The sequence below is a fragment of the Echiichthys vipera genome (assembly GCF_963691815.1).
Source record: "Echiichthys vipera genome assembly, chromosome: 4".
NCBI lineage: Eukaryota > Metazoa > Chordata > Actinopteri > Perciformes > Trachinidae > Echiichthys > Echiichthys vipera.
In genome coordinates, this window is record NC_139829.1 from 14,055,956 (window position 1) to 14,074,711 (window position 18,756).

Genomic DNA, 18,756 nt, shown 5'->3' on the forward strand with positions numbered 1-18,756 from the left:
ACATACTTAAGAGGAAGAACAGCAATTTGGATATACTAAGAGCAGAGATTTCTTTGCTTGGACCAACAACAAGGTGAAACTGTGATCGTAATATGTGAGTATGAGCCAGTAAAGGCACTAGAAAACCCAGATTGGGACTAACTGATAAGACTGACTGATTGGGTGTCTGCGTCATCGTTTCTAAATAGGCCTCAGTGATCGAGTCTAAAGTGATTGCACTGCAGCATGACAAATGTTGGGGAAAAAAATCGAATAATAAAGTGAAATCAAATGACGACAGCGCTTTACGCCTCGCCAGGAAAGCATGTGGTCATACTTGGCAGATGTTATTTAAGTCAAAGAAAGGGAGAATAAAGAGAGATTTAATTTTTTCAAGTAAAGCAGAAGTAAATATCAGCAGATGGCAGCAGCTCACACAAGCAGAACACTTGGGTGAAGAGACACACAGAGGCACGTACATGTCACCTTTCCTGGGAAAAAAACAGGGGGTTTTCTTCTTCCTCTAGAACAGTCTGTTTTTAGTTTCAACATGAGTGGCATTCCTGTCACATCAACAGCCTACACGGTATATGCTGCTGATCATTCTGGGAGAGGAGAAAAAAACACTCTGATTCTTTAGTATTTCTTTTAACAAATCACAATTGTCTCGGGGGATGCGAATAGCAGAGATACAGTAGCAGAAGGGGAGCCTGTTGATATGACAGGAATGCCAATCATGTTGAAACCAAGAGCGGACTGTGCTGTATCAGTCTGTGTTAGAGAGCAAGGAAGAATGGAGTAGGAGATCGAGAGAGAGACTACATTTTGACTTGAGAACCATAACCCCTTTGGTTTTCTGGAGGCTACGATGAACAGAAAAAAATGTCCATGTTGTTGCCAAGACAAGACATATATGAGTCATCATCTGAGCTTTTAAACCAACAACTCTGACACAATGACCATGCTGTGTTGAACCTGTGTGGAGCTTGAAAGATGTGGGTATTTGCCAGGCGTCACACTGCCGCATGCATAATCAAAACAAAAAACAGCATGGAAGTGACAGCAACGTGTAGCCGGACAAAGCAGCAAGGAGGCGAATGATCATTTAAAGAAGTTTTATGAAGGTTGGTGAGGATAGGAAAAAACCTAACACTTCTGTGCAAACTTGTCGGCTTTCATTCACATTTTTTTTGCAAGCACGTAAAAAAAATCAAAAGACAGTCAAAACGGATCCTTGACCCAAATCCTGTAAACTGCAGTCAGTAGTGGCTCCACTGTTATCCCCCAGCCACAGCTGGACGACCTGGGGGTGCAGTATATTGACGTAGACCTGCGGCCTTTGAGTAAAGTGGAAAGTCCACCTTTCATAAACTTCATTAAGGGGTTGCAGCCATTAAAACGTGCCACCAGTTAAAAGTTAAAACTGTTAACATAATTTCTGTCCTGTGGTTCTATGTGGCAATAATTTAAAAAAAATTATGGCCTGCAGCAACATATTGAAATAAAGAACAATAAACGAGTTAATTTTTGGTACTGTGAACTTACTTTAGTTCAAAATGTATAATTATGAACTATGAACTGAACTCGTTCATTTTATAATGCTGAAATGAACTTTGAACTAGTTCATGTAGAAAGTGAATTTTCCCAACACTGGAAGTGTAGGATCACTGCATTTTTGGAGCATGAGCCACACTGTGAAGTAGTTCTTTATCAGCCTCTTTTGCAACAATTTTGACAACTTGTCTTTTGAGGCTAAATGATGCAAAACCTTTTTTTTTAACAGGTAAAAGAGAACAAACAGAAATCTTGGATATTGGTATGTGGCCAGAAACTGAGTTTACAGACACACATTTTTTGTGCCTTATCTGGACACTTGGAAAGTACTTAGTCCCAGCCTGAAGGCAAACAAGACATGTGACGCCTGATCTGACCTCAAAGCAGCGAAACATTTGTCAGCAAAATCAAAGTCAAGTGGAATTTTGTCATACAAGTACATAAGTCCAAAAAGAAGTGTCATATATCTGTGTCTGTCTGGGAAAAGAGGTTCGGAGTTGACCTCACTGAACTGCCTCTCTTTAATAAAAGAAAAATAACACCTCTTGCCAATATGACCTGGCTTTTATTAAAACACAGATCCAGGAGATGAGATAATATCCATGGCAACAGGTTATTTTATTGGCGAGTTACAGGACTGATATAACCTTTAAAGTTTAAACGGGATTCGCTGGTTACGAAACACATTATGAACATAATGTATGCTTGAGACTATAAAACCTGTGAGTTCAACAGACTGCACGTGGATTAAGACGTGAACACACATCTTGAGGGCATAGTGATGACTGAGAGAAAAAAGACAAAAACAAGCAGGTGCCTTCATTTAACAGAATGTAAAAACCCTGAGAGGAACTGGGTCAAACAAACCATTTCTAGTCTGTGCATACTGGTATGGCTGAAAGCAAGGACCTTTCTCTTGGTTCATAGGCCGCCAGCAAAGACATGACTGTGTTTAATCGATTTAGCTTGTCCAGAAGTGATGCAACAGTTGAAGTACAAGTAGGTCACTCCTCTGGTCTGTGGTCAAATTACACATGTCTCTTCATCCACTATTCTAGGGTCACTTCTGGGAAGTTGAACATCTGCTCTAACTAAAGAGAAACTGCAGTCACAAGAACAAATGAAAAGAGGAAGTTAAAATGTTATAAACTCGTCACATTCTGATAGAAAATATGCATACAGGGCTACTGCAGTAAAAAACCTCATTAAAAAGTCAGAAACAACTGAACTGAGAAAATGTATCTGTGAGATATCTTCAATGCACATTTAGATGAAAAAAAAAGGCTGTTCTGAAGTTCAGGGAACCTACCAAGGATGTGCAAGTATCTACTTAAACACTCCTAAGTGGCATGAAGAGGAAGGATGGAGAAAGAGGAACTTCATGTCAACAATGGCCCTGGTCTTTAAGTGGTACTTTAAGATGAGAGGGAGAAGAGGGGAAGGGGTGAGGAAGTGAAAGACATAATTCAATGGACGGACAGTTGGGAGTGTGTGTAGGCATGAATCCTACACACACTCATGAATCATCATGATGAAACATCATGAATCAGTCATATAGACTGGGGCTATGTTTGCATTCAGGAAAGCAGTTTCCTAAATCCATGTGATAAAGTATTGTGTGTGTACCTGCAGCCCAGGGTGGTCTGTAGCAGGGTGGTGATCCCTACACAGAAGAAGATAGTCCCAATGAGCTGACTGGTGGCCCACTGATCGAAGCCCACGCACATCGCCTCAGCTAGAAGGAACGGCACGGCGATAGTTCCACTAAAACATGTCAAGTAGTGCTGAGAAGACAAGAAGCAACCGAGTCAGTGTGTATACATGTGTATGTTTCTATTGTTTGAGGTCCATACATGACACTGATTGTAAACTCCATTTTTCCATGTTTCCAAATTCACAAGATTACCTTTTTTCTTTAGAATATTCATCTTTCAGGAAGAATAAATTTAACCAAACCATTTATTGTTAATGATCTTTTTGTATGCAAAGTCCCACATATTTGAATAAAATTTAGCATAAAGTTATGGTGCAGGCCAACAAGTTTGCTGCATGTCTCCTCCCCCCCTCTCTCTCACCCCATTTCCTGTCCGTCTTGTATAAAAAAGGCTTCAAAAACTGCCAATTTTTTTTTATTTCAGTTCCATTTTGGCCTGAACACATTTTCCATCACTTTTAATTTGAAGGAAAAAAAAAACTATATATAAAATATTACATTTTCAACAATTCATCATTGTACCAAGCCTCAATATTCCCAGGACGTCAGCACAATTGTCACTATATGTGGAAAATTCCCTCACAATCTAACGTCACTCCACCTAGACTGCAACATGTGTGGGTAGAATGCCTTAAACTAAAGAAAGCCTGCTCATCTGTGTCAACCTGAACAACAAAACTGGCACGACTGAAAGTACAGATTCAGCAGTGAGAAATCAATTGTTTCATTGGTGTGTTTGGACAACATGTTTAAAGTTGATAAATTAAGTCAAGATTAAAAATTAAAGTTGACTAGCTAAATTATTCATTCATAAGGTAATTAAGTATTAAAAATGAAGAGCTCATGTTCATTTATTTTCTCAATATACTATTCTTCAACCATCAGCCTTTCCTAATCTGCTGAACAGACAGGCCATTAGGTTGATTGGTATTCCTGGAGTCAGACTATTCTGAGCTGAACCAGGCCACGGTATTCTGCAACAAGCATAACACATGATGTGTATCCAGATGTACACTTATACTTCTAAAGATGTGTTTTTCTTTCAATATTACATTACAGATTTGAAGGATTGTGCAGGTATGTGCTCACTAAGTCCCTTGTATGCTTGGTGGTTTATTTTCCTATTTTTCTCAGATGTATATAAGACCATGACTACTTACAAGACAAAAGTCCAGTGTCAGATACAAAACACATTGTGGTCACACAGTGAGGACATTAACCCACTGAACCACCAACAGTGAGCAAAATCCTATTTTTGTGTCTAGCCTCAAGTTGTGTAATAAATATTGTGGACAGTCGGATGAAAAATACTGCACTGAGATGACAAGTACAACCACAGTGACGGATATGATGCACCTTCCAGGACATGTGTGAGTAATGTTTTTTCAGCTCATACTGTTGAGATATTTCCAGTTTAAAGTCATCTTTAGAGGACTGATAATACACACAAGAGTCAGCCATCCAACAGAAGAGTTCAGTCTGTAGATTTACCTGTAAGCCCAAGAACACACACAGGTACCAGGGTGGGGTGTCTTCAATGGTGTAGATCATATCCATCCTTCTTGCGTCCGTACTGTCTGTGCTGTCCAACGTCTCAGACATTGAACTCTACACACAAAGAAACAGATGAATGATATCTTCATACCTCAGGTCTTTCGTGGCATCTTTATTTTGCCATAAACAAGTTCTAGTAGAAAACATTATTTTGACCCTTTACACACAGTGTAGAGGAAAACAGTAAATAGTACATGAAAACAACAGGCCGGCCAGACTGATCATATCAAATGTTAAACAGACATGACGAAGACAGACCTCTATGAGTGATAAGATAAAAGAGAAAGAAAGAAAGAAACTGTGTGAAAAAGAACAAACATGACTTCACTCTCCTAAAGAAAAATGCACAGTCACAGTGACAATGAGAAAAAGATAACATGGAGATAGACTTGAATATGAGTCAGCACTTTGCTGTGGTAGCTGCAAAGAAAATTTGTTTGTTTTTCACTGTTTTTAAGTGGAAATGGACAACTTTTTTGTTTTAAATCACCATTATGAAGAAAATGTTCCATTTCACAATGTAATGGCTTTATAATAATAATAATTATAATAATAATAATAATAATTATAATTATTATTGTTATTATTATTATTATTATTATTACTACTATTATAACCACCTGCATTTAGATGTATTCGCTATAAGCCTTGCTTTTACTATTAAATGCTGTTTGCCATCAGGTATGATCTCCCGGGAAAATGACGGTACAAAGGAATGAGTTGCATCTATACTTTTGAAGGTAATGAAAAAAAACACTGAGGCTTCGTAGATCCATAAAGTCTTTGAGTTGAATGAAAACTGCAACCTCTGTATTCCCTTCCACATTGTTAGCAGCAGCACAGCTTCACTACTTTGTTCTCACCTTTCACAACAAAAGCCCTACACAAACAGCCCAACGTTACACTGCATCATTGCTTATTAGAGTGCTTTTCATTCAACAAAAGTCAACTCATCAAAGTGGTTTACAGTAGCTACTCCCAGTTTGCCTAAATGGCAGACAGACTAACTGTGGAACTGTGGAAACTTCAGCGATACCTGGCAAAAGAAAATGAGCCCCATGGATGGTGGACGAGGGATAAAACAACAACAACACAACAATGCTTCTCTCTGGAACAGCCATTTCTTTTTCCTTTTTTAAACTTTATTTACTTGATTTAACAAATTGTTATTCGGATTGTTGCCCTGCCCTGTAATTATTTGGAAATTTGAAGCTTTTTAATTTTTTTGAGTACCAAAAAAAGAAACTACCCACAGGGCCCCAAACCCCACGGATGTACAAATAAAAGATAATAAAGGGTAGCAAATGAATTAAACACATAGGGCACATAGGAAACGATGCAACATGTAATCTGGCGCTTGTTTTTATCTAACTGTTATCAGACTCACTGTTTACAGTTTAGTCTCCTTATAGCCGAAACTGACAATTTCCTACTACTGATGCTGCTTCCTGCTTAAAGCATTCAACTGGAACAAAACAGTGTGAAGCAGCCACAAGAAACAGAATGGGTTTATCAGAGAGGTTAGCGCTGACCGCAGTCACTCATCAAAAATGCAACAACAAAACCAAGACAGCAGATCAGTTTTAATTTTTGCAATGAGTAACAGAAGGAGCAGCCACAGTGAGATGTAGAGTTGTGTATTGGTGTAGAGTTGTGCGGAAAACTGCTAGCACTGAGTGAAGCATGAAATCTTTTATAAAACAACATGCATTTGATTAGTAACAGTGTAAACAGTTATATAAGTTGCGCTTCTGTTGTCATTCGGACAGAGTAGCTGAGTAGTGTGTTTGCTGTAGTATCAAACCGCACTGGTTGTTACTACGGATTACGTCCTTAATAATGTCAGGGAAAGGTGAAGAAGGAAAAGTCATCGAAACTTATTAGGAGTGATTATGAGAAAGCTTTTGAACCATGTGACTATGTGTCAGTCTACTTAAATAGAGGCTTCGTTTGGAGGAACCCAGCAATTTGGATGACTAATAAAACACATGAGGATTGTGTGTTTCACTTCTCCATTTTTCCTCTAGAAATACCTTTTCTGCTCCTTGATTATCTTTAGTGTAGATGGCCATCAGCTCTGTGTTCTCAGTATCCTGGTCTCCACTGGCACCTCCCACGCCGTTAACCACCACCTTTAAACACAAACAGACACAGTTTATATATTTGATTGAGCCCTTTCTCCTATCATAAGCTAGTACACAGGGTAATCTCAAAGCACGTGGGCCCAGACAGTTTATCGAGGAGGATGATCACAGTGTAAACACATTGTTAGCTGGCTTCCAAAACTTTAATGAAAAGACAGGTTAGGTTAACAAGTATAAAGGTTTGTGTAGCTTTGTCTCTGCATGCTATGCTGTGTGAAAAACAGAAATGTAGTCTAAGTTACATCTTAATTTAAAAAAAAGGGGAATTAACCAGATTTGTCTACCTGCATATGCAAACTTTGTCATGTGTGTGTGTGTGTGTGTGGGGTATGAGACAAAATGCAAAAAGATGGAGGTATGCAAAGATGCTTATCCATCAACTGCCAGCAGTCTGTCTTCACTTTGTGGTTACAAAGTGCACAGTCCTGCAATCCCTTCTGAGAGAACCTCGGGGAGAAGACAGAACATTGAAAGGCCTCTATTCCACATGTAAACATACTCTTACTGTTGCGTCTACATGCCAAACCCTTCCTTTCAGGCAGCAGAGTCTGCATATGTAAACTAAGCTAAATATATGATAAGGTTATTTAAGTTTCTAAAAGGAAGCCAGAAGCCTTCATGTTCACATTCAAGTTTTATGTTAATTTAATTCTGTGGTGGAAGCAGTGTTAAAACTGCATATGGGGGTATAGGAAACAAGCTTTAAATAAAACACTGACATTATATACTAATTAAGTTGATATATTGATTATGATAGGAAACAGTTGCCTATTAACTCATCCAGTAGATACGGCATGGTTCCATTTAGAGTTATGTTTCTGAACACTAAGTTGGCTGGCTATTTAAATCGGTTTTGATCTCAACCAACTCCAGAGAGAAATATTGGTTTATTTTGCTGCTAAATGGGCCACTGCTTCCAAGAGCTAGATGCCAGCTTTGTCAGTTTGCCAAATTGTTTTCAGGTGGTGTCACACTGGATTTATCAGAGCTTTTTGCTGAAGACTGCTGCAACTCAAAATCAAGTTGTTGAGACTAGTAACACTTAACTTCTATAAACAGATTTTGCATAGGAATGTAGAATATGTATATGCAGGCTTAAGTGACGGATAACCAATGGATTCAAAGATTGAGCAACAGCGAACGAAAACAGTAAAGTTGTGAGTCGGAAAAACAAAGTAATGAGCTGGAAGGCCCCAAAACGTTACGTAGCGCTGAGGGGAAGGGCACACAGAGCGAGGTGTTGATTCTCTATGGGTTCATTAATGGAGGGTCCTCTTTCACACTACAAGACAAATCTGCCATACTCAGGTTTCATTTATTCTGGCAGATACGTCTGGCTCCTCACCATGGGTGGTTTAGGACGATGGTTGACAGTGTCAGTGTCCTGTCTGCAGGTCTGGTCAGTGCAGTTTTTCAGGCTTACAAAACTAAAGTAAACTGTCAAACTATACGACCTGATATTCTGTTACTGTATTGCTTATTCCTTGCATAAAATGTTTTTAAAAACACATTTTAGTGTGCTGTTTAGCTGTAATTTAAAAAACGCACGTGACCCAGTTTTTCACAGAGCAAGTACTGTGGTTTTATTGCTGTTTGTTGTAGGTCTATCCAATTGCATCCAGAAGCATTTAGCCGAGAAGACCCGCACTAATAAGCATTTGTGATGCCGGGCTGATTTGAGAAATTGTAAATATGATTTTTTTTTATTACAGTCACTTTTTAGGAACAGAAAGGCAAAATGTACTTAATCAAAATTAGAAGTTTTCTTATGCAGAACAAGGAGCAGAAAATATGAAGTACATAAAAAAATTAGTTTTATGAATGGGTGTCATATATATTGCTACTGTTATTTTGCTTCTTGACCCACAGTACATGAGGCTCCAGCCTGGTGCCAAGAGGACAAACAAAGGAAATGGACGGACTGAGCAGGAGAAACAGCATGCATCAACTGGCTATGAAGTAAACAGCGAGTGCACAGAGTGCACTATCCGCTCACACAAATACATGCCAAGCTAAAAGCAAAGCCAAATCTGAGTGTGTGAGCCAAAGAAAAAGGGGATGGAAGAAAACAGACATCTTTAGTTGATGTAAATATTTAAAAAAAAACGTCTTTATCATGTGTTTGGCTATATGAGCTTCCATTCATGATGCATCCGATTTTGGCCAATAAACGCGTTTGTGTACCGGAATAGGGTAGAAATCTGCGTCATGCTTGCTCTCCTCTTCAAATTTTCCTCCCTCACTGTTGCTGTCGATCGACTTGGAGGTGGTATTCTTCCCCACGCCCATCCTTGCGTCTTCAATATCCTCCTCCTCTTTCTCTTTCCCCCCTCTGTCTTGCTCCGGTGTGAAAACTACAGATGAATTCTTCAGTCCAATTACATCATCCAGGGCTGCCTCATCTGCTTGGGAAAAAAAAGACATAAACAGAGTGATGAATATCTCGATTTATAACTTTAAGGCTTCTAATATTCCGACTTCATTGTGAATGTCTTATCACAACATAGAGCCCCAGCAGCTGCCAGGCCATATTAGATTAAAAACTTGTCTCAGGTCTGTAGCTGATGTTTTGTTCCATCTATTTTGGAAGTATGTTAACTACAACCATTAGACATATGTATTACACAATATCAAGCAAAATTGACAAGAAGTAACTGGTTCTAGCTTCTGTGAGGATCTGTGATTTTTATTAGTCGGACAACTATTTCCCGTCATTTTATGTAATTAATTAATAGAATAATCCAGAAAATAATCTGCAGATTAATCAATAATAGAAGTAATCGTTAGTTACAGGCCTACACCAATCCTTAAGAAATACTCAACAGATTCATTTAGGAATAATAAATTTCCCTTTAAAGCTGAAGTTGCTAACTTTCTGCCTCTGTCTGCTCCTTAAGTCATCTGCTCGAGCCACTACGTCTCACTGACAACCACTCAGAGCCGAGGAGTCTCTGAGACAGTGTCAATGACTGCACATGAACGCCGATCAAACTGTGAAACTAAGCAATATTCTGTTGCTATATTGCATATTTGTGAATAAAGTCAAACATATTTTAGTTACCGTTTAGCTGTAAAAATTTAAAGTTTCTCGGGCCGGTCAGTTGGTTGGCTTGACTGTCACAAACGTTCTCATGTTACAGCTAAACAGTACACTAAAATATGTTTCTGAAAACACTTTGTGCGAGAAATGTGATATACAGTAACAGAATATTGCCTAGTTTCAAAGTTTGATCGGAGGTCATTAGCAGTCATTGACACTGAGTCAGAGACTCCTCGGCTCAGAGTGGTTGTTATTCCTAGGGTATGGTGGCAACTAGCAGATGACATTAGGAGCAGACAGAGAGGACAGGAACAGAAGATGGAGATAAAGTTACATGACTCTGTCACAGATCGTCTGTCTCATTGTGATGTCAGGATATATTTTCAGATATGAAACACAATGTTATTTTTCCTAAGAAGTTACCAGCTTCAGCTTTATTAATCCATGTTGACAACAAGTCTGACGGACACTAGAAGACAAGGTAAACACATAGAGGTGAGATTATGCAAGGAGATAGGAAGAGTAAAACCATGAACCAAGTTTGATCGGGAGAAGGAACGAAGTGATATTGAGAGATTATGAAAATGGAGGCAGAGAGATGTCAGTCTGTCCTAGCACAATTGAGCAATACTATCTAATCCTTGGTGTCAGGTCAACTTTTGTTTGTGTATAAATCAAACATGCGACACTCCCACCCCTGACTTTTGGCTGACACTAAATTAATCAGAACCAGGAGTATGAAAATGCTCTCAAGGCCTCCGGGCTGAGAGAAAATAAAATAAAAAAACACATTGTGTTGTCTGGGAGAAAATCAGGGGTTCCTGCAGCTGATCTTCTTACAGCATTTCCCTGAACCGAAATGCAGAGAGAACTTTCCCTTCATATAAGTAGAAGCGAAATCATACTATTTTGAAACGGCTACATTGACAGAGCATTTCATGCTACTGTAAGTCTTTTTGAAGGAATGAAGTGGAAAACAAACTGAAATTAGAGACATTCCTCATTCCTCTGAGGGACTAATTACTTACTCATATTACTAATAATAACTTTGTGACCAGTAATTACTGTGTACGAGTGTGAAGATTGCTTTGTGCGACTGGATTGTCCTGTTGAGTTGTTTACATGTACTCTGATCTCAGGTCCCCCTCTTGTAAAAAGGGATCTCAATCTCAGTGGGACTTTCTGACAAAACTTACTAACCAACAAAAATATTGGCAGGATTATTTGGTGTACAATAACTGAAAACAATAAATATGCAAATACCTAGAGCTTTGGGTGTCAGACAAACATGACATATCAGGTAACATCACAGACACCACTGTCCGTAATTAACAAAACTATGAGGATGTTTTCACACTTTTATCTTTTTGTTGAGGCTCATGAAGACGGTACCTTTAGCCAGTTCATGAATCCTGTCCCACAACTGTTCACAAAAGGACACTGTACTAGATCGTCAGGGATGACTGAGGGGTTAATTTGAGAACTAGTGTTGCAGCACAAAAGATACTTTGAATTCATTACTGAAGCCTTCAAATGTTGATTTAGTAAGTCTTTAAATAAATAGTCTTAGACGGGTGAGGAGTAAAAATAAGGATACCAATGCAAATATCATTTCATACATCACGTACACACATTTAGGATCCCTTGTTAGCCCTGTTAGGTCTAGGTCTTGTTCAAAGATTTTCAATACTGGTACCATGACTGATACCGATTCCTTAACAATACCATTCTATGAAATCTATTTGAACAAATTTTCATTTTTAAGTTCATTGTCCTATGCGATACACACAGTAGCCATGCTTCTAAAAATAACACACACACACACACACACACACACACACATACACACGCACACACACGCACGCACACGCACGCACACACGCACGTGCACGCCTCGTCTCTATGCGTAAAATAATATTTTTTCAGCGTGCCTGTATGATGAGATTTATTCCCGTCCTTACGTATTAAAATATTAAATGACGAGGCATTATTATTATTATTATTATTACTATGAATGGAATTCGGTCTGTGCTGAAAAGTATCATTAAAGTTCTATAGCCAGCCTTACTGGCCGTATATCTATTTTGTGCCACTTGCATGCCATGTATTTTAGGGACAGCTGTTTACTGTCAGCAGATGCATACCTAACATCATATTCCCCTTTTTTAAGCATTTTCAATTTTTCTTTTTTCCAAAATATTCTTTCCCACCCAGCCAGTCTCCCTGCTTGCAATGTAAAATGTTGGGATATGTGTAATACCTAGTTGACACATCCCATCACTCCTGTCAAGCTGGGCGGCTGGGAGCATCTGTGTGGAAGGGGCAAGAAAGAGGGGAAAGGAGGAGGTAGAAGAAGAAGAAGAAGAGGAAAGTGAAGAAAAGGGGGAGGAGGCAGAGCGGTCAAGGATCAGGAGGAGGAGGAGGGAGGTGAGACATAAGTTAATTTGACAGACAGCATTTAATCAAGCAAAAGTTAGTGTGTAGTGTAACTGATGTGTTGGTTATAGTCAGAGTCTAGGGTGAAATATGGTGTAAGGAAGGCAGCAAGAGTGAATTATGTTGCAATCAAGTCTTCCAACAGGAATAACTAGAGAGTGAGGGAGAAAAAGAAGCCAGCCAAGGTAAACCTTATGTAGAAAAAGTTGTTCGGATTCACAATAAATTCGTATGAAATCGTCTAGTGGGACAAATATTTTGAAGCAGTTTGATGAATCCCTATTTATTTGGAAAATAAAATCAAAGGCAAATGGTAAAGCCACTGTAAACATCCATCATAATTTACAGAGAAACCTACGACTTTGAGACCTATTGTACTTTATGTGCATCCAGTTTACTGTTGGTTGAGGAATTAACTTCTTGAATTGTTTTAGATACAATTTTTAGACACCATTTAGGTACAATGTTACAATCAACAGAAATGATGCCACAAACTTCAAAAAAACATAATTATCTGTAAACAATGTCACATCAAGACGAAACTCTTCAGCATGTCAGTAATATTCTGACCAAAAGATACTGCACACAGCATGAAAACAGAGCACATAATGGACCTCTGTGCTCCCCAGCCTGTGGCTCTCTCTCTCCGTAGTACTGTGAGGCAGTTTTGAGAGGTAGAGGGTGACAGAAAGTATCCCAGCAGCCTCTGGGTGACTTTAAATCTGATGAGGCATGAGCGAACACAGGAAGAGCCATGACATCCCCTCAAATGCCCTTTTCCACTGTTGCCCAAGAGACAGAAACACCCTTCTCGTGTTTTCTGTCTGGTGTTTACTGGGAATCCCTTCACACACAAACACAAGAGAGACAACTAGAGACACAGGAAACCAGTGCACGAGAACAGAGAAGTGAAACTGCACTTCAGTGATTACATAAGAGGAGAAATCTGCAGCGTCAAACATAAAATAACTTTTTACATTATGTAAAAAGACAATGCATAAAAGCAGGGAGCGTGTATGGGTTTGATTGTGTTTGAGTACCAGAGAAATAGGAAAATGTGAAAAGCACCGAAGAAAAACGAGAGCAAGGAGGAACAAAGACAACTGTGGTGGTCATTTTAACTCATCCCAGAATAAGCAGGCTAGTGGACAATTACTGCCTAGATCGATAACCATGGTAACCTGATCCGTGGATCCTATGCTGGCTTGGGCCGTGTGGGACTTCGCACCAGATGTTTGTGTTGGCGGTTTCACCAAATGTATGTCTTGCCCAATGCGTGTGCGTCTGTCAACTCCAGCCCCACCAGATGTTAGTCTGAAGTTCAGTTATAAATATTCAGTTAACTATATTAAGCCTGCAGCTGGTTTAAAGGTACTAATGTGATGTGAGGAGGTTTCATTACTCGTGTCCTTAAAGATGCAATGCAACTTTTCGGTCAGTCAGGATCTAATTCACAATATGAAACAACAGCCTTTTATAATACTGAATTTAAAAATGATTGCATTACCAATTAATCATATTATATCAAATAGTATCAAAGCAAAACATGTCAGGCTGCAATGGAATGAATTGGTATATACAGTTCGGTTCTCTTTAATGGTTAAGGCCTTGTTTGAAAGTGCAGTGAACATCATGTGGATGGATGAAAAGTTATATGTGCATCATTTATTTATATTATCATTTTCCAACATTAGACATCCACAATTGGCAAAAAACAGCACATAATTACAATTTCTCCATGTCCCGGATGATGTCTGTTGTGTTATGTCTGACCAAAAACGTAGTCAGTGTACTCAGTGATGTAAAACGCAGAAAAGCAGCAAATCAACAAACTCGAAGAGGGGGAACTAGTGGAGAACTATATTTGACACTTTTTCTTGAAAGATTACTGAAACAATCAATTAATTGATAATCAGAACTGACTAAATGAGGACCAGGTGTGTTTGTAAAGGTAGTAATGAGACCAAGAAATAATGGTATGCTAATGTTAAATATGTAAATACTTTGTCAGTTACTTGCATGAATGATTCACAATGATCAATACAACCATGTGAGAGGTATCTGTTGTATCATGACAGTACAAAGCTCGGCCAGCTGCCATCCTGTCAGATTTAACAAGCAAATGAACAACCAAACCGGTTTCACAAATACCGGGAAACAATTTGAAGTATGAAATAAAGATCTTAAGATACAAACCAAAGCAAAAATTTCAGAAATATGTTAAGATGGATGTGTGTGTGTCTGTGTAGCCATGCTCTTGAACATACACGGGATGGGACACTTTGTGTGACACATGAGGGGGGGGGGGGGGGTACAAAGGTTTGTAAAAACCCTGCAAGGTCATGGTCTGTCATGTTTACATTAGTCAACTTCCTGTCGCTGGGGCAGAGGTGAATGGAGATATGTTAGTCTCAATAGCACACTTACAAGGACAGCAGGCTGACTCTACGTCAATGTTTTAATACAGACGGGCAATAATGTGCCAGATAAATTGAACGAATGCTTGAAAGAGGTTATCCCATCTGTATGATACATTACAAGACAGAAGCACAACCATAACCACCATAAACGTGGAGTGGGAAAAATAATTGGGTGCTCAGATACTAAATGACGTATGGGATGAGATTGTATATTTAAACATTCTTTAATTGCACTTCATCGTTTCAAACAGTTTAAAATCTGCATCTCAGATGAAGGCAATATACTTCACAACTGCGCTTTTTCTCCAAAAATATAAAGTTACTGGATTGATATCTTCACTTTATGTCAAGCCAGACCCACTTTAATCATTCTAAAGATATCTAAAGATGTAAGGAAACTACAACTGGCACAACAATGCTTCCTAGTATGTGGACTAATTACTACAAAAAACAACTTTAAAAAATCCACATTTGAGAAAAAGTATTCTATGAAAGTTTAGAGATCGGTCTTGAGGAATTACTATAATACAATTGTTGAATCATTTACTCCATCATGATGGATTGATAAATCACTTCAGCACTCGTTCAGACTATTTTTTTAATAAACAAAATATGATGCAAAAATGTTTTAACTGCTAATTAAAAGGCTCTTAATGATTTACCACCTTCATACAAAAGCAGACAAGGTTTGTTTTTAATAAGTATGATTCTGTATAAAGCATATTAAGCTGAATGTTCTTGAAAAAGGGTTCTATATAATTACAGCTCAATAAGGATTTTTCACATTTCACATTTCATTTTCAGTGAATTACCTTGAAAAATGTTTTCATACATTCTTATTCCTTTTTAATTCCGTTTATTTCAGAGATTGTATATGGCATTCACATCCGCAGGCCTTCTCCGAACCCGCAAAATGCTTCAAACTTGACCAACCATTATTGATTTAAGCCATAGTTTCTGAGTCTAGTCCCGAAATCTAATTTGGGTTTTAACCATCAGCACACCTTAAAAAAGAAAAAAGAGGAACCAAATAATGCAATCACCTGCTGAGGTGAAACAGAGACTTGACTCTTCGTGTCACATGGTTTCCTATCCTGGTCAAACGAATACCGCTTCAGATACATTTGCACAAGCATTAATTTGTTGTAACTGTCAAATTATGGTGGCCGCCGTCAGTGGAAATAACCATACTTATGTCAGACAGAAACAACCAAAGCTCTTAGAAGGACACCCTTTAAAAAAACTAGAGGAAATATGGCAGATGGTAGAAATTACTTACAGAGTTATTCAAGTATTCACTCAACAAAAAAAACACCTTGATTTTGCAACTCCATCTTGTCGTCCGAGCAGTTCACTTGATGAGTGAGCCAGGTAAACTAAATGTTTCCTTCTACAGTACGTACACCTGTGCTTCTAAAATATTTCTTTTTACTTGTGTTTATCTAAAACGAGTAGAAAGGCATACTTATAAAAACAAAAAGCACATTTATGTATTTAAAAGGCACCACTGATGCAAGTCTGTTTTTTTAAGAGTAACATTTAATTCATTTTCATCTATAGTCTATGGTTTGGAATTTATTGCATTTGTTTTATTTCCTAAGTTTAGTTATAGTATATTTATACCTTTCTAATTTACTACTGTTCTTGATCTGCTCTGTTGCAGTAATTATCCATCAATTAATTTATTTATATCAATTAATCAAATCAGTTCAGTAACTGTATTAATCCCCACTGGAGCAAATAATAATAAAAAAATACTAAAGTAGAATGTGAATCATATTATCACATCTTTTCAGGACTGCCGACTGCTCCCAACCCTTCCACATGGGGGGTCTTGATCTTCATTTCAAATGGAGACCATTGTTGTAGAAAACCTGGTATTACTTTGTACTGACTTTGACTTCCACTTAGTTTAGGCTGTTCCCAATGGATCGTAAGACAGAACGAAAAGCTGGCAAAGTCTTCAGCAGGGCTTGTAATGATATATATCTGTACAGAAAGTACACCAAGAAGTTATACTGCCAAATGAGTTTCATTGGTACAGGAAATTTAGTCAACGTCCAGATAAAATTTAACGTGACCTATGCAGGCTTTGCTTTTAAAAAAATGAAAAATGAAACAGTATTTCAGGTGATCTAAAGCATAGGTAAGTAACCCTGATTCTGGTACTTACCGGTTTCACAGCAGGCTGACTCCCAAGCTGTACAACCACATTTCTCCATTTAAGAAACCAAAGCAGCAGGGGAGACAGTTAGATGAGGGGAGTAGAGATGTTCAGCCTTTAAATGCATTTCCAGCCCCCTCTCAAGGCAACACCTACACCCACACAGCATGCTATCAGCAACACATGAATGGGTGTCTAAGGTTAGATAAAAAGAAAAAAAAAAAAGTTTCCCACATTTGTTCTCAGACAAAAAAGGCACGTACTGTAACTGTATACGTTTCTCCCATCCATCACCCACAGCCTCGCGTATATTTTAATCAAGTCCAAGGGTGATATTTAAGAAGTTGATGAAATTCTTAAGGCCTACCTGACTCTGGCTCCTGCTGTTGCTCCCAGTGGGACAACTAGTTTCATTTGTTTGTACAGTAACTGTAGCGACAGAATACCTTCATTCAGCACAGTTTCATAATGATCAGCTAGAAATATGACATGTTTATGCAGATACTTGTGTAAATGTTGCGTTTGTACCCCAGTTCAACATTTAAACAATTGCGTTGAACATTTTTAAACATGTCATATTTCAACGACAGCCAGAAGGTGTTATGGTTTAGTAATTCAGTGGCGCTCAACAGTCTGTAGTACTATAGAGGTAAGACAAAACCGTACTGTCTCTTGTAGAGCCTTTGCCAGGTTTTTTCTGGACAAAATGTGGGCCGGGACGGGCTGGGGAGCGAACATTTTGCGGTACATGCGCGTGAACAAGAGCCAAAATGTGCACGCTCGTCAAGAAACACGTGCATGAAGTGCCCAGCCACTGAATACTGAACTAAAGTTGAATTTTGGTCCGATGTATTTCAAAACCTCAAACAGGCTCTTAACACAAATGTGGAACCCAATCCCGTGACGGCTCTTTTTGGGCTCCCTCCGTCTAAAAATCTGTTCATTACTACACAACGTGTCGTCACATTTTACACTGCCTACGGTTAGAGAAGTTAAGGTTTTCACAGAGGGGATCTTTGACTGCATTCCATAAAACTGGGGACCCACTTCTGTCTCTTATTAGTAAAAGTCTCACTGTTACTCCTGATGATGCTTCCTAATTCTAGGGTGTAGACCCCCCCTCCTTCTTTTTGTCTTTTATAACTTGTACCGTAATTATGATAATAAGCAAATTAATTGCCAAAATTATAGTTAGTTGCAGTTTGTTGCACTTATGCAGGTTGTTTCACATCAAAGTGATTTCATTTAAGAAGTTGAGAGTATTTACTGAGCCCTGATGCTTCTAAATTATCATCTGTCAAATAAAGACAAAAATACAATATGTATGAACATTTACCTTTATAAGAACAACCTGAAAACACTGGTGTGGCTTTAGGTACACTAGTATAAAAATCAGACAACTTAGTGTGGATGTAGGCATAGACCTTAAATAGACTACTTCCAGTGGGACAGAATAAAGTAGGTAAATCAATTATAATTGTTCTATAGTCTGCTGCTACTAGTCCATCCATCTGCTGTCGTTATGCTGATTACATTTTTATGAAACTTACGATTTGGGTCATGCTCGGTTCCAGTATTTTCTAAAAGAGGAAATGCTACAATATTTAACTGTCTATAAGTGAGGCACAAAATCCTGGTCACTGCTGATTAGATTTTCTTTAACAGAGAAGGATGGATATCATTGCTACATCCTGGCATTTATTCAGCTATACTGATAAAACAAAAAGGCTCAGAGGGGTCTTTAACTGGTC

The 18,756-nt window shown here is 38.5% G+C and overlaps 1 protein-coding gene across 3 annotated transcripts in view; it reads right to left on the reverse strand.

The window, feature by feature from the left end:
- Nucleotides 1–18,756, reverse strand: part of slc23a2 (solute carrier family 23 member 2) — a 36,788-nt gene that overhangs the window by 12,717 nt on the left and 5,315 nt on the right. The window contains exons 2-6 of one of the 3 annotated variants that reach the window (XM_083912311.1): nt 12,246–12,294; nt 9,130–9,350; nt 6,835–6,933; nt 4,739–4,855; nt 3,160–3,317 (exon numbers count right to left, since the gene is read on the reverse strand). In XM_083912311.1, the coding sequence (XP_083768437.1) occupies nt 3,160–3,317; nt 4,739–4,855; nt 6,835–6,933; nt 9,130–9,350; nt 12,246–12,294 (644 nt within the window). The remainder of the gene's footprint in view (nt 1–3,159; nt 3,318–4,738; nt 4,856–6,834; nt 6,934–9,129; nt 9,351–12,245; nt 12,295–18,756) is intronic. The other 2 variants (XM_083912313.1, XM_083912312.1) reach the window with 2 other exon arrangements.